Source organism: Falco rusticolus, chromosome 10, assembly GCF_015220075.1.
Source record: "Falco rusticolus isolate bFalRus1 chromosome 10, bFalRus1.pri, whole genome shotgun sequence".
NCBI classification, from domain to species: domain Eukaryota; kingdom Metazoa; phylum Chordata; class Aves; order Falconiformes; family Falconidae; genus Falco; species Falco rusticolus.
The window spans coordinates 1,138,200-1,153,957 of NC_051196.1; the positions used below are offsets into that span (position 1 = coordinate 1,138,200).

The window sequence follows — 15,758 nt, forward strand, 5'->3', positions numbered from 1 at the left end:
TTCAAGGACAAATTTTGCTCATTGCTTATCTCAACTTTGCAACTTGTGCATACTCACCAATGATTGAAATAGGCTTCCTAGCAAAACGGAGCCTTCCCCATATTCCAACATATTTACTGCGGCATCCTGCTGACCATAACCGAACCACATATTCTGTTCCAAAGAATACCACTAACACAATTTCCTAAAAGAAACAGACAGGGAACTGGGTTAATTCCGTACTGTATATATACACACACACACACATATATATATATACTGTCTTTCAGCTTTTTTCAGAACATATTAGGAAATGGTAGAATAAAATGTAAAATTTAGGAGGTGACAAAAAAGTCAGCGATACCAAAATAATCTAAAGTAACATAGAAAATCCTGTAAGAGTGACAAAGAAAAGATGTAGAGCAAGTTTAAATACTTCAATTGCATGCAGCTTGGCTTGTCTACACATACGAAAACTGAAAACCATTCTGTGCAATTCACTTGGTCTAATTCAAACAAGAAGTTTCCTGACTGAGCCAAAGAAAACAAGCAGTGTCGGTACTGAGCAGATGAGTATTTTGTCAGCCTATTTCATTTTGGGAAGAGGTGTGCTTCACATTCCATTTACCATATCCGCTTAACTTTCCACTTATTTATACTTTTTCACTCCTCCTTTAATCTCACATGGATTGAAAAAGATATCTGGTACCCATTACAATAGAGCAGTCTCTGTGTGCACTGGAAACATGAGACCTCAGGCACGGCTTTGCCATCCTCTTGCAGACAACGAGAGGCATCAGCAGAAACAGAGGTCGAGTCCTGACGCACTGCTCGCACCAAGCTACACGTTAACTACACATCTACACTGCAGTATGACTTTAGAAAGGCCTACAAGTGATAATGTCAAAGACATCTGACATTTTTGTTGATAAGACAGAGGTACAATTGCATCGTATTTGGAACTTAGTGTGCAGATAAACCTTGCTTTCCTACAGGTTGGTTGAGCACGGCATACTCAGAGTAGTTTTGAGTACCAGCAAGCTGCAATGCCTCCTTATCGGCCAACTCGATTAATAACTGGTCACGTTCTCCATCAAAGCCAACAGCAAAATCTACTAATTGGAATGGTAACACACAACACGTGGCATATGGAAAGAGTAAAGCAGAGAAACGGATCATAAGGTATCACAGTTACATGGGATAACACAGACTTAAAGAACAAGCTGCTTATTTCAGAGAGTGATTTAGTATAAACAGCAACTGCAGAGAAGACATACTGCTCATTTTATCCAGTCTCCACACATTTCTGCAGGGTTCACTGCTGTTTTCCATAACAGATTGGCAAATGGGACTCAAGATGAAACCAATGATTATTTTCCAAATTATCTGAAACAACCTGGGTACAACCATAGTCCAGTCAAGATGAATGGTCATCATATGATTAGCTTCAAAGATGCATGGGATGCTGCCCTGAATAGAGTAAAATTATAGGTCTGTACACAGCAAAAGGAGAGGAGAAAAACATTATGCATCATTTGACTTCACCATAATCTTTTTTTGTGGCTCTAAGCCACCAGTCTCCCGATGGCATAACAAACCGTTCATCTCGGGGCACTACAGTGTTGAAGTTTGACTCCGGGACACTTCTAGAAAAGCTAGGTCCACAGAGGTCCTCAAACTACAGCCCGTGGGTCAGATACAGCCCCCCAGGGTCCTCAGTCTGGCCCCCGGTATTTACTGACCCCCCTGCCAGGGGCTGGGGGGGGGAAGCCAAGCAGCCGCAGATGGCCTCCTGCCACTTCATCCGCGTGCCGGTCCCCCGTTTAAAATGTTTGAGGACCCCTGAGCTAGGAGAACATTAGCCAGGACTCTTTCCCTTAGTTTTGACAAGCTCATAACCTGGCAAGACGTCAGACGCAGCAGAACAGCTAGCACAATTGTTTATAGTCACTTGTATTCCAGTTAGATTTTCAAGATGTCATGAAACTGTACAGATCGTTGGTTGTAACCCTTCAACCCAGCCAAGAATCTATTCTACAGCTTCGTTCTAAAAGGATCCACTAGAACCCTTCACCTTTTTTTAAAAACTGAACTAATGTTAAATATTTTTCAATAAAATGAAGTCATAATGTCATAAGTCTAAAAAACCAGCATCTGCAGCAGATGCTTTAAGTCTTATGCCAGAAGCCTCAAACGCCATGCAACTGTCCCTTTGTCCGATTTCACCTCGTGTCACTTAGGAACCTACAGCAAACGGTAAAAATATGAGCCCTGCTCTAGAGGAGGTGCTGTTGAATTGCTCACAGCAAAATAAAGCACCAGAGGCTGTCCTTTCTGATCAGGTGATAGTATTCATTTCACAAACACGGTCAATAAACTGATATCCAAGTACTCTTCCGTATGCAGAAGGCTAGTAAGTCTCCTTCCATCACGACCATGGAGCAAACTCCCGTAACAAAAGACAACAGCAAGCATCCAGGGAGCAAACGCCACCCTTCGTTTAAAAAGAACTAATTTGAGGAAGGGAGGTATGGCCTCACATCATGTGTGATAGCACAGATAATACTGTTTCGATATCCCCAAAAGCAACTACCAAAAGCAAAAGAAAACGAAAAAATTATCTTGGTAGGCAAAGAAAAACCCAGAGAAAAGTTAATGTTTTAGCACAATGAAACCACAGCCAGCGCTCGGACCAGGCGCCGCGGCCTTGTCAGGATCACAGTTTCAGTTTTATAGCAAAAAGGTAGAAAGTGAAAGCCTGGATTGTGCTTTAAAGCAGCACGTATTCTCTGTGTAGGCAATTTGCATCGGAGTTGTGCGCGTACATTTTTTAAAGGCCCTCCATGGTTCGTTGGCTAACAGGCACACCGGCAAGTATGCAAATGGGGGCTGGCCCAAAGACAATGCGACAGACACGCCATCAATGGTTACTGTCACCCAGCTCTTTGCGTGACATGCAGACAAGCTTAGAAAACATTGATTGTCCTATAGACTCCGGTGACTGGAGGGAACGACCAGTCGGCTTACACCAAGACACATTTTTCACTCCTGACGTTTTGATAAAGGCTTATTGACCTAAATGAGACCCAAGTTATTCAGGGAACATTGGGGGTGAAAGTGCACAAGCTGTTCTTCATGGTCATACACAAAACCTCCAGGTATCCATTAGCAACTGGCAAATTCCCCCTCCCCTGCCCGTGGCTGTGTGACAGACAAAAGTGTTTTTAATATCTTGCATTGCATAAATCTAATAAGTAGTCTCCTGGGGGTGGGGGAGGCTGATGAATTTCTGTCAGTACGCATATTAGCAGACAGAAACTTGCAGACAACAAGGAAAAAATACATTAGAAAATTATGCCTTCCTGAACTACTAAATTATTGCCTGTATTTTCCCGATTAACAGCTTAACACGAAGTTTACATTAACTAGAAGGATGCCAACCTGATCCTTGGTCCATTTATCCTGGTGGTAATTAGGGCTAATTCCATTTAATAGGCATTACCCTGGCAGAGAGCAGCAATGCCTCACACCTGAGAATTTCAGCAAATCTGAGTTGCATTACAGATTAATTTTTTCTGCTGTTTCTTGGATACTTTCTCCTAACTGCCTACTTAATACTTACCTAATAAGTGCACTGTATGAGTCTGTGCTTCTCACAATGAATCGGCTACACTGAAACATGGCTTAAAGAAGCCAGTACAGGAAAATGGAAGGATAAAGTGCTGCGCAGACAGAAAGGATGTAAAGAATGAGTGAAATAAAGAAACAAAGCAACATTCAGCACAAAGGGAAAATTAAAATACAGAGAAAATAACTGCCTGCAACAGTGGGGCAACACTAGTGGGAGTGGGGATTAAAGCTCCGTGGAGTTTTCTCGGTTAAAATTACACACACAAGAGCTGCACTGTCCAAGGACTCGCTCAACCCTATGTAACTTATATGTGATCTCCTTTCTACACGGTGAAAACAGAAGTACAACACTGAGAAAAAAAGCTTATACTGACATGGTAAAAAGAGTCTTCTGAGACGTGACAGTCAGGTACCTTCATACTGTGGGCATATAGGAGCCCTCTTGCTTAAGAGGAGAGACATTTTTTCCTCTCAATTATTGATTTGTACATGGTACCCTCAAACTTCTGCCATCCTTCCTGCTCAGCCCAGGCATATGTTCAATGCCATCTTCATGCCCCCTCAGCCACATAATCCCAGCACAGCCAAGTACCAGATTAACTCTGGATGAAAAGATAGGGAAGATAAACAGGAGGTACACATGTAGATTGCTTTTCTTGAAGAAGTCCATCAGTGTTGGTAACCCTCCAGCTGTGAGCAACTTCTCACATGTAAATTCACAACACTTTCAACTAAAAGGAACGGGTAGACAAGACTAGTGTAACAAGCCTTTGGCATTTCTGCTATGGTACAATCCTTGGGGAAACTACAATAGATCTCCAGGTAGCCATTTAGCAGATGCCAGGGAATGAAACATTTCTCATAAAGACCAGTAAAGGAGCTTGAGCCCTCACTGGTGCATTGGTGCAGGAGTTAGGTCAGCATGCGGGTTCCATTTCGGAAGTCTCATGTCAGATTTTTTCAGTGCATCTCACTATTCATTTTCACAGTTTTGACGTGGAAACAGAAGTTCCTTTGAGTTGATCAGCTACTACATGAACAGCTTTGGGAATTGCTTCCAGTATAATGAAAGAGCCATCAAACCCCAGAAATTATCCTCAGCATAAGATAGATGTGTCATAACTTTATCACCTGGCTAAAGTACAGCTCTCATCATCAGATGAAGGAACTTAGGCAGGATCCATAAAAACACAGTCCCCTGACAAACCTACCCATGCTGTCTATCATCACAGCCCGTATCTCTGCAGTGCCTAGGGATTAATCAGTTTCATAATAAACCTACACACGGAACACACAGAGAAGGGCTCAAAGAACAGCTGTGATGAAAAGCCTGTGTATTAGCTTTGACTCACACCAAAGAACTGGACCTGCTGTGGGTAAAGACACTTTATCACCTCAACAAACTTGGTGATGCCATTAGGCAAAAGAACAAGATATTCCATCAGAGGACAAAAGGGAAAAGTTACTTATGAAAAGGACTGGACAGGAAAGAGGAAAGGACAGCTGTGCAACTGGAGAGTCAGATCTATGAAAACAAATACAAATATATACAAGCAAAACCAAGATCTGCTTTGTTTTGCTAATAAATGCATCTTGAAAAGCCCTTCCTTTACTACTCCACCCCCACTGCTTTGGAAGAGCTACAATCAAATTTTGGGAGGCATCCAACATCCACACTGTGAGATAGAGTGCAGTAGCAACTCCAAAAGGAAGGACAGAATCCCTAAACTTAGCCAAAGGAGATGTTTTTAAGCAATTAGACAGATTAATAGCTAGGGGAAAAAAAAACACAACAAAATCCTGACATAGAATGGATCACAACACTGTAACAACAGCTATTTAACATATAAAGAAATTGTCTCTGGAGGCTGAAAAAGCATCTGCATAGAGAATATATTGCCTGAGGCTCTGCCTGTAGACCTCAAAGCTGTAATTGGTCATGGAGCATCACAGAAGTTCATGCAGCCATTTGATGTGGGAGGACTAGATGAGGTCATCTGAAACCTGTTATGAACAAGAATGCCTTTACTCTGAGTCTGGACTGTTTTCAATGAACTCTATAAATGTAAGAGAGGTAAAATACTTGTTTTAGGAGAAAGGAGGCAAAGCATTCCACTACGTTATTGCGATTGGCTACTGAAGACCAAAAATCAAAGATGACATACAGCTAAAAGAAAAGGGAGGGAAAAAGCACAGGAAAACAAAAGGCATTGATGAGGGTGATTCCTTGAAGCCTCATAAGCACACACTTCTTGTGCTGTAAGAATTTCCTCCCCCCCCCAGCGTTTTCCTGGCAATACGACTCCTACCCATCTCTGCCATATCGCAATCTCTTTTACGTTATCCTCATTGGAGGGATCAACCATATTATTTCCATGACTCTTTCAAATCTGGTTTGTTTCAGATTCTAGCTTCAAGGATGATAAAATTCACATGAATTCCTTTAAACAAGGAAATAAGTTTTCCCATAGCTTGTATAGGGATTGTGGGCGAAGCAGCATTACCTTTGCTGCAAGATTCCCGGCCTGTTTGCGAGGCGAGGCAATGGGAGAGCTCTGCACGGAGCTGGTGGCACGCAGCGCAGAGCTGTACCCATGTGGCACAGGGCGGTACCCACATGGCGCAGAGCGGTACTCACGCAGTACGGTACCCACGCGGCACAGAGCGGTACCCACGCAGCGCAGCGCGGTACCCTCCTCGCAATCTCAGGCAGCAGCAGTGCAGGCAAGGACACTGCCAGAGGTTTTGTTCAGAAGTTGTGACAAGGACATCTCTGAAGGAGCCAAGAGAGGGGACACTAGATCTGCTGATGTTAATGCAAAGTACGAATGGGACACTTGCTGTCAGCCAAGGGCAACAGAGAAACAGGCTCAGCATCTTCACAAGCAAGAATGCAGTGTATCCTCTACAGCCACTGAAAGATTAAAAAACCAGCAGGAATGTGTCTTGTGCAGAGCAACAGGTTGCGTTTACACTCAGGGAAGGGTAACATGCAAGAAACAAACCGCTGCAGGCTACACATGAGTTCAGAGAGCGCGAGAGCCCACTTCACGGCACGCTGTTCACCTGACACATCAGGGCTTGCAATGCTTCAGACAGCACTTGTGCACAGCCCAAGCAGGGTATGCAAATTCACAGCAGCAAGGCAACTGTTTCTTCTAATCTCTCTCACTCTGTACAGAGAGGCCCCTCTTTGTTCTGTTGAGAAAGGCAGGATTTTTTCCGGAAAGCTGAACTGTGTTTTCTAAGATACACAGAACAGCAAAATCAGATGGCCTAGGCAAACAAAGACAGACACCAAGCTCAATAAAGTAAAAAATCCAACTTGATGAAGTACAGATCAAAAATAAAGATATAAATGTTTTTTCATATATATCTATATCTATAAACACTTAATAAACAACAGCAAGTGCCAAAAGCACTATTTAGGATTGGGGATTTTTCTCCCCCTACTTAAGTCTTCCCACTTTCAAAGATCTTGTAAACCACATCTTTTCAAGTGAAAACCAATAATGATAAGTTTTCAAAAAATGCTTAAAGCCAGAACACTTGCTATTCCTTCCTTTCAAAAAGACTAGTATTGTTTGCTAAAATTCTTTATCGGTGTCTTGAGCACCAAATGATTAAGCAAGCAATGGAAAACAAAAAACGTAGTATCAGTATCCCATTTCTGTCTTCAGAGGCTCACAATTAATCCTAAGAAGTTACTGGACATCATTGAAGTCCCCCTATTAATGGTTCTAATTAAGATGAAATAATATTTACATGAGTGTTCATCTTTGGGGAAAAAAAAAAAAAAGATGCTTACTAGGAGGCAGAGTTAGAACAGTTGATTGCCAAAGCTTTTCTATTTTCCCTTAATCGGTGCCGAGAGCACAGAACAATAGCACTGGGACCAATAAAGAATACTGCAGGCCTGCAATTTTAAGTTGAGATTTTCCAAAGGCTCCAAGCAACTAAATCCTATTGAATTTCAATAGGAGTCGGGCACCTAACTCCCTTAGGTGCATTTAGAAAGACTTTAATTGATTTCCTTAGCTCTCTTCTCACTAGATGTTTCAGCCAAATCCGAACGCAGGCAGTTGAAATTTTTCCACCAACTACAAAAGGCCTCCGACGTCGGTGGTGTAACTTTGCACGTGGAGGCACGGTCTCCAAGCACGGCTGCTTTAGAACAACTTTCCACACCGTCATCCCCACACAAGTCTCTTCATAACACAGTCGTCTTTAGCCTTTGAACTCAGTTGCTGACGATATTCACCAGGAATTTACAGATGTAAATTAAACTGGGCTTGCACATTTAGTTTACGGTACTTGTTTTAGTGTGGAGTTCTCCCCCATCACAAAATATGCTCGAGAACTAGACTTTAAACCCCAAGCATTTGGCAAGAGAAAGGAAGTGTCAACTTGCTAACACTGGTGCAAAAATGATTTAAAAAAACCCACTACTTTCTCTTTATTTCATGAAGCTATTATTCAAGTCTTCATAAAAGTCTCTAGAAGGAATTCACACGGGACCCTCTCCTTTAAAGTGAAAAATACTCTGGCTACTACCCAGTGTAGCATATGCTTAATTTTGTATCTCACTGAATTCAAAAGAATTATTCACCTACTTAAGATCAAGCACACATACACACAGTTCACAGAGATACACCATTAGTACCTAAAATATGCTAATACAAATAGAAAGGAACTCTTACAGACTTAAAAAAATCAGTCTAAGCCAAGTAGTCTATATTTTTATGTTACGGAGAACTTTTCATATTAACACTGTTTACACAGAGGCTACTTTCCCTGATTTGGTTATTTTTATCTTGTCAAGTATCTTATTGTGTGCTTTTTATCAAAGAACCTTCCTCACTCATTTTTAGAAAAGCTGCTTCCTACAACCATGTCCTACACCGAGCAGTTCATCAGTCTTCCCTTTGCTCCACCACTAACTGATTTTATAGGGGGACCTCACGAAGAGACCGTACACCTGTTTTTTTCCAGCTATAAATGACAGGGCAATAAAAGCTATCGTATCTTCCAGAAAACCACATTCCTCTCACACCCTTGGACTATCACCCTTTTACAACACTCTTCCTTTCTGAAAGAAAATAGACATTGCCCAGGATCTCTAACCTGAAAGCAGAGCCACGCAACGGTAAGAACCTGGACATTTTCAGCCCGGCTTAACCTGCAGTGTCTTCCCTTTCTATACGTAAAGGGAATGCAATGGTAGACGGCCTGTTTAAGATGTACTGGCCAAGTTCTGGTCACCTGCTGCACAGTTTGGTAACAGCAACACTTGAAATCTAGTGGTTTCAGACATACTAATGTGCTTTTTTTTGTTTGCTTCAGGCCCCACTGTGATAGCAGCCTGGAAGCAACAATACATTTTAAACTAGCAATTAGAAAGATTATTGATTAAACTAGTTATGAAAAGTGGAAAATAATTTTAAGCTTTCTGTGAATACTCATTTTGTCCTCCTTAGTCATCCTTTTCCAAAGGGCAGAAGAAAAAAGGAAAAATACTGGTAAGGATGGGAAGCTAAAAACCTCTACTTTTCAATCATCTCTTACATTAAATCAACATTTGCTCTTGGAAAAAAATGGTGGTTTTCAACAGTCACGTTGTATACAAATTGCAGGCAGCTTTCAGTTTATATTTCAATTTTAGTGATTTTTTTCTTAACGTACAGAGTTTTAAAACACAAGACGTATGTCTGCAGAATCATCTGCAGATTTAAAGGCATGAAAGGGAATACGTTATAATAAAGGAGAACATTTAGGAACTACCGTTTTCTCTCTGGACACATGCAAAAGAAGGACTGTAAGGAAATAAGCTTTAATGAAATTAATTCTCTTTTTTGTTGTTTCTCTCCCCCTGTATAGTCAACAATCGACCAAGAATATCTCCATTTCCCCTCTGCAGTAAACCTGCCCTCCAAAGCTCTGCTTTGAGTGCCTCGCTCCTCCGAAGTCGGCAGCACTGCACGTGCATCATCTCAACTTTACCCACAGCCCAGGCATTCTGACCCACAAAGATTTCTCAACTTAAGGGCGCTACCCAGACCCTCAAAAGAAAACATGCCCGCAAGCTGTAGCAATGCCCCTCTTCGTTCTCTGGGTAGGCAGGAGTCAGGAAGACCGAAAAGACAGGAGATCAGGGCTTGAGTTGCTGTTCGGCTACAGGTTTCTCATATGGCTTTAAGCAAACCACATGCAGTCTTTATCTCCGTTTCACATTGGAGAAACCCACTACTCTCACCACCCTCTCCTACACAAATGCTCCAAGACAATGAAACAGTAAACGTGGATGGAGGTAAAGCTGGATATGTACAGTGACACCATGAAGCCCCCACATCTAAATCCCATGAGCTATTTCCACTTGCTCCTGGAAAAAGCAGGTACAGAGTACGCCGAAGAGGAACTTCTTCTGATGAAGCTCTAACTTCTTACCTCTCTTCTGCAGACAAGACATGCCGCCAGCCCTGCCCTCCCTCCAAGAAGGGAGTTACAAAGTGGTACTGTGCCCTGGACAGCCTTGCTTCAGGATTTTCAGATCTACTCTTCCAGCTCTTCTGCGTGGGTTTTGGCTTTATGGGACCTTCTCTGGGATGTAGTAAGTATAGAGTAAGAGAAGTAAGCAAGCAAGCCAGACATTTCCAGAAGAGCGAGAGGTCACCAAGAGCAAGATATTACCTCTATTTATACATATATACTCTTATCATCCTCTTTTTCTAGAAGTGGCATGTTTTCAAAATTCATCCTCCAAAAGTAAGATTTCTGGCCTGAGCAATGACTGTGCTCTTCGATAACAGTTTAACAAGAACTAAATTTCAAATGGACCAGTGCTGGTTTCAACCACCTCCAGATCACAAAGGGGAAAAGAAAATGTTCGTGTTTTCCAGACTGGCAGGACAGCAGTGCAGGACGGAGCTGCCAAGCTCTGAAACAAGCCCCCGCGCAGGTAGGAGCGCCCCGTTCCTTTCACACACGCTCGGGTACCGGTATCACCACTGGGTGATAAGAGTTCAAGTGCCGTATTTCTGTTTGACATTCCCATAAACACAACCTGCTTTTGCCTCAACATATTTGAGCTCTCTCCCAGGCCTGCTCCAGGGAATACGCATCATGCTCTTCCACACAGCTGCAAAAACAGTCCCACACTAAACCTGTAGTCCAGGCACTTAATACTCCTCACAGGAAAATGCACGTGCTAGTTTAAGCTAATAAAAAACCTCTCAGATGCAATATGTATGCAGCTCATTCAGTCAGCATTTTACAGTTGCCTCTAAAATCTGAGAGGGAGGAGAGGAGAATTGTTTGGCATGCAAAATAAACCTAATCGAAGGCAACAAATTCAGCGTTTTCAGCAAAGTGGCAAATACATTTCACGTACTGAAGGCAAGCAGTTTCCTCCTCATGCCAAGTCCCCGCGCTCATTCCAACCAGTGAGCACCCAGCAGTTGCGGCTATCATTCAGCGCATCAGGATTTTAGCATACCGAAATGGGAAGTTAATTTATACCAACCAAAGCGCATGACTAACTCAGTGCAAACTCTCCCTAGAGCTTTGATGTTGTTTCAAACGGACCAAACTAAACATGCATTTGCAAAATGAAGATATAAGCCAGATCTCTCTGAAGTTGCATACCCCATTAACCAAGCTACCGTTATGTGCAAAGGCTTATATTTTCACTTGGATTCATGTTTCTATCAGGTTTGGGTCCAACATAAATAAATGGTGCAACAGAGGCAGCTCTTTGCAGAATTCAAAGTACGAAAGGAGAACTCCAGCTCTGTGAAACTCCCTTCACTCACTATCACCTTTCCCCTGCTCCTTTTACAAATAAAGGACAAGTGCACTATTCATTGCTGGGGGGGTGGGGGGGGGGGTGGGGGGGGGGGGGTGGGGGGGAAGAATGTTAAAAAAAACATGGCCTTCTCAGTGGCAGCTGGTCTGAGCTTCAAGACATCAAATACCTCGGGAAACTAATAGGCATTATATGGAATGAACTTTAAAAAACGCCAAACTAATATTTTTCAGAATTCAGCAACACTGTACTACAAAACTCTGGAAAAGGACCTTATAAAACAATGCCTAGAACATGTCAAGAATAAACTAAAGGCTCTGCAACAATACATAGGCTAGCAGGCAACTGACGCAGCAAGCAAAAGCCACCTGACCAGAAGAATCCCTTCTGTGGAGTGGTACTTGAAGAGGGAAAAACAATTGCAACTTAAAGGAAGGGGCACAAGGGGCATGACTCAGAGACAGGTGAGCCTTTCCTGTGCTGAAACACTGGGCAATGCAGGGCAAGTTTAGAGTCCGCTTTAAAATAAATGATATTAGAACAACCAAAGCACTGGTTATGTATTTTAAATGCATTAACATATCAGAACTTCCGACCGGTAGCAGTGGAGCAGGACTTCATATTGTTGCATTACTATTGCACTCATTTTTCTAAAGTTTCAGGCATACCTGCTCTTTATGTGAGCTATACTTGCAAGTGATTCATGGCACAATTTTTTCTAGGAATAGCTGAATATTCTATAGGGCCTTCTCTTTGATCTGAGATTTACTGTTACTTAACTAAGTAACTAAACTAAATACATCTTTGGAAATGCCCAATTTCCAGGCATTTTTTCCCAAAACCTTACATGATAAAGCAAATGGCAGTCTTACTCCACAGCCGGGCAAATTCTGTCGGTAATTATAAAAACTTTTTCATTGGTTTTTCGTTTTTTCCTAAATATCAAAGATCATCCAATTTTTTAGCCTTCGCTTTACACCTTCTCTGCAGTTCTTGACATTCACTGTTTCAAAAAATTGGGTTTAGTATGTCTGTCCTGCTGAAGCCTCTCAAGATCTCATTGTGTTAGATGCAACATTAACCGAGAAAACTGTAAATCTAGTCTGGATGCCAAAGGACTTACTGCCAAACCAGAGAGCTACGATTTCCCACTGGAACAAGAGATGCTTATCCCACCTAAAAGATACTTCTTCAGCAACAGAGGAACTATTAAGAACCAACACTTGCACCAGTTGTCGTAACAGCAGTTAAGCAAGGAGTTACATTAAAGAAAGGTGACTCCTTGCTTTAAAGCTACTCAACTTAAGTAGTTACTAACCCAGTATGCAAGCCACCACTGTATATGACAAAACTGAAATGCATGACATTCTTTGCATCACATCATTACTGAGAAGCGATAACATTCTTTCCACTGTAAAACATTCCTTTTAAAACAATAGCTTCTCAGTATGCAAAATTAATAATTACCAGGCTAAATTATTTCCTAGGACTAACGTGAAGGGGAAAAAAAGGATGCTGTGCATCAGGACTCCCAAATACTGACACATGAATAGTGCATGTAAAGAATTTAGGTTACACCCTTTTTTGATGGCTTTATCAAAAGAAATTATATCTTAAGTGGACAAGACCTCTAGAAATGATCAAATGTCAAAGGTTTTAGCCAGCCTCTTATAGGAGCAAGAGGCTACTTACACTGCAATTCGGTTTGAACAGTTCTCTAGTTTTCTGAAAGCATCACTCTGCTAAGGGAACAAGGCAGCAAAACCAAACTCACCCATTTGGTGAGTTCCTTCGCAATGGGTGAAACGAGTGGGTCTGCCACGCTTGGATCTGCACCCTATCTCCAGCTCCAGTAAAAACAGCTTTAATGACAACCTTGTGTTTCCCGAACACGTAACGCATTGCACATTTAACTTTGTACAGGAGTGTGAATAGCCAGTACTGTTTCAGAGTGTAACTAATAACAATTACATTACACTAGAAAAGCACATAAGGGGCTGCTTGTGTACAATGTGCATTTCCTCATCAGCTGGATGGCCAAAGGAAATTACTAGACATGACAGTATGGTAAAGCAGCGTCCCATCACAGGGTATTTGAATATCTATAAGCTATTGCACTTGGGATACCAAAGCTGATGACATGAATGCCTCTTTTACCAAGTCCATCAATAAAGCTTTCCGCAGTAGAAATCTGCCCCATGCATGCTACATCAGAGAAATCTGTTATCACGAACCGTATTTTACTTGTCCCAAATGGCAGACTGACGCCAGAAACATTGAGCCTATTTAAAGAGCCTGTTTACGGTACTCCAAAAATGGTAGAAACACTCTGGTAATACTATCTGTGGTTTCACACCTTCTGAGTAACAGTAACAAAAGATTTCATGCTATGAAGACATGAAATGTGTTCATCTCAGGTGCCAAATTGCCCTGAAAAACACTACAAAAACCCTCTTTTTAAACACTGACTTATTTTCAGGCTGTGGGAATTAGCTCTTCAATGAATTTGATTATTTTTTATGTTTAAAAAAGAGCAAGCAAAGGTGGTTGTAGAATAAGCCATCAGTTTGCTGCATAACATCAAGTAGTTGCGACCTGGTATTACTATGAGAAGTCACGTTTGACTGTTTCAATCTTAAGCACAGTGTTAAATATGGATACATTGAATTTTTTTTTTTTAAGAAGGACAACAGGGTGAACAAGCTTTTTGCAGGGGGTGGGGTGGGGGTCTATTGCAAACTGGAGGTATTGGTCTACTAACTGGCTACTGCGGTGATGTTTTCCATGGAAATTTCAGCCACATTAGTTTTGGCAGTGATTAAATACTACTTTGGGAATCCTTAACAACATTCAGGGAGCTGCTTTTAACGTTACTTCATGTTCTGTAGTTCTTTCTACTCCTCAAAAGCAGGGAAAGCAGGTTTGTTGGTGGGGGTTGGTTTTTTTTCAACCTTCAACTTGTTTTACTGTTAAAATAAATACAAAGATAAGTCGATCAGAATTCAGGCTCAACAGAACCCTGCTGAAGTATTTGTTCTTATTTAAGAGCTGAGAAGTTGCACCTCTTGCTGCTGAGTACAGTATGCTGCGCAACCCTGCCTGGGAGCCAACACGGTGACAGGACTAAATGACAAAAGCAGCCGTTCAGAGTTCTGGCAGAAGAACACTTCTGACATTTTGTTTCATCTGCATCGCAGGTTTAGACTTCAGTTCAGGGCTTTAACACTAAGCTGCCCCTGCCACATCACACAGAGCTGACTTCTAACGCCTCTTCCACTATCACTCTATTCTCGAATATCCCCATCTCCCCATCCATGTCAATGGGATGCCCTTGGAGTAAGCTGCAATCTGTAACAAAAAACCCCAGCTGAAGCTATCCGTCGAAAAGGGAAGAGTACACCCTCACACTACGGATGTTCAATAATCAAAGATTTACGCTTCTTGAAAGGCAAACACAAACCAAAAGCCTGCATGTATCCAGGCATCAGAAATGTCATTGTACCGTATTCCAAATATCATCTAAACTGTTAAAAACCTCTGTGATCACATGTGATTTAAGTCAAGCATGTTCATAACTACTCAACAATTATACAAACAACTTCGGTATTAATACTAAGTTAGTATTAACCGCCTGGCTAGAAGGAGGCTTTATGGAGAATGAAAAATCCAAGTACTTTATGGAGAATGAAAAAATCAAGTACTTGAACAGAGTAAACACACATGTCTTTTGCTATAATTAAGGGAAATAGGCTCATACAAAGGAAAATTCATCTCAAGTGTCCTAGGCACCTTAAGATGTAGTTAACCACGCTTTCAGGAGTATCCATCCATCCTTTTCCATGAAGGGAAAGTCTATGTGATTGGCTTATACTACCTAACCCAATTTTCAGACAACTAAAAGCTGCAAAAAAAAAAAAAAAAACAGTCAGCCTCAAACTGCTTTGAATTATCCAATCAAGTATTCTCAGCTTGGAGCAATGGTATAAACACCAGAGGAAATTTACTATCAGTTCTCACTTGAAAGAGAGGTTTATGAGGGTTTCTGTTTTGGGGCTGGTCTCCCTAGAGCGGTCCATGTGATTACCTCACCTACCTGGTTTCCCTCTCAAAACTCCTGAATCCACTAGTTGATCTTGACAGATCAGAAGGTCGGGCATGCCAGGAGAGATTCAAACCTCCTGAAAGTGTTGTGAAGACAAGAAGCCTGGCAGAAAACAAATATTCTCTCTACACCTCGAGAGAAAAGATTTCATGGTGTTAATCACACTCATTGGGATTATCTAGTTTTTATCAACATCCAGCTTCAGGAAGACTTATTGCAAGTTTAAACCAAAGCCATTTGGCTTCG

General features: G+C 41.7%; 1 protein-coding gene across 2 annotated transcripts in view; it reads right to left on the reverse strand.

Moving 5' to 3' along the window:
* KCNQ1 (potassium voltage-gated channel subfamily Q member 1) overlaps positions 1-15,758 on the reverse strand; it is a 363,600-nt gene that overhangs the window by 272,325 nt on the left and 75,517 nt on the right. For both annotated transcript variants that reach the window (XM_037402862.1, XM_037402863.1), the window contains exon 3: positions 58-184. In XM_037402862.1, the coding sequence (XP_037258759.1) occupies positions 58-184 (127 nt within the window). The remainder of the gene's footprint in view (positions 1-57; positions 185-15,758) is intronic.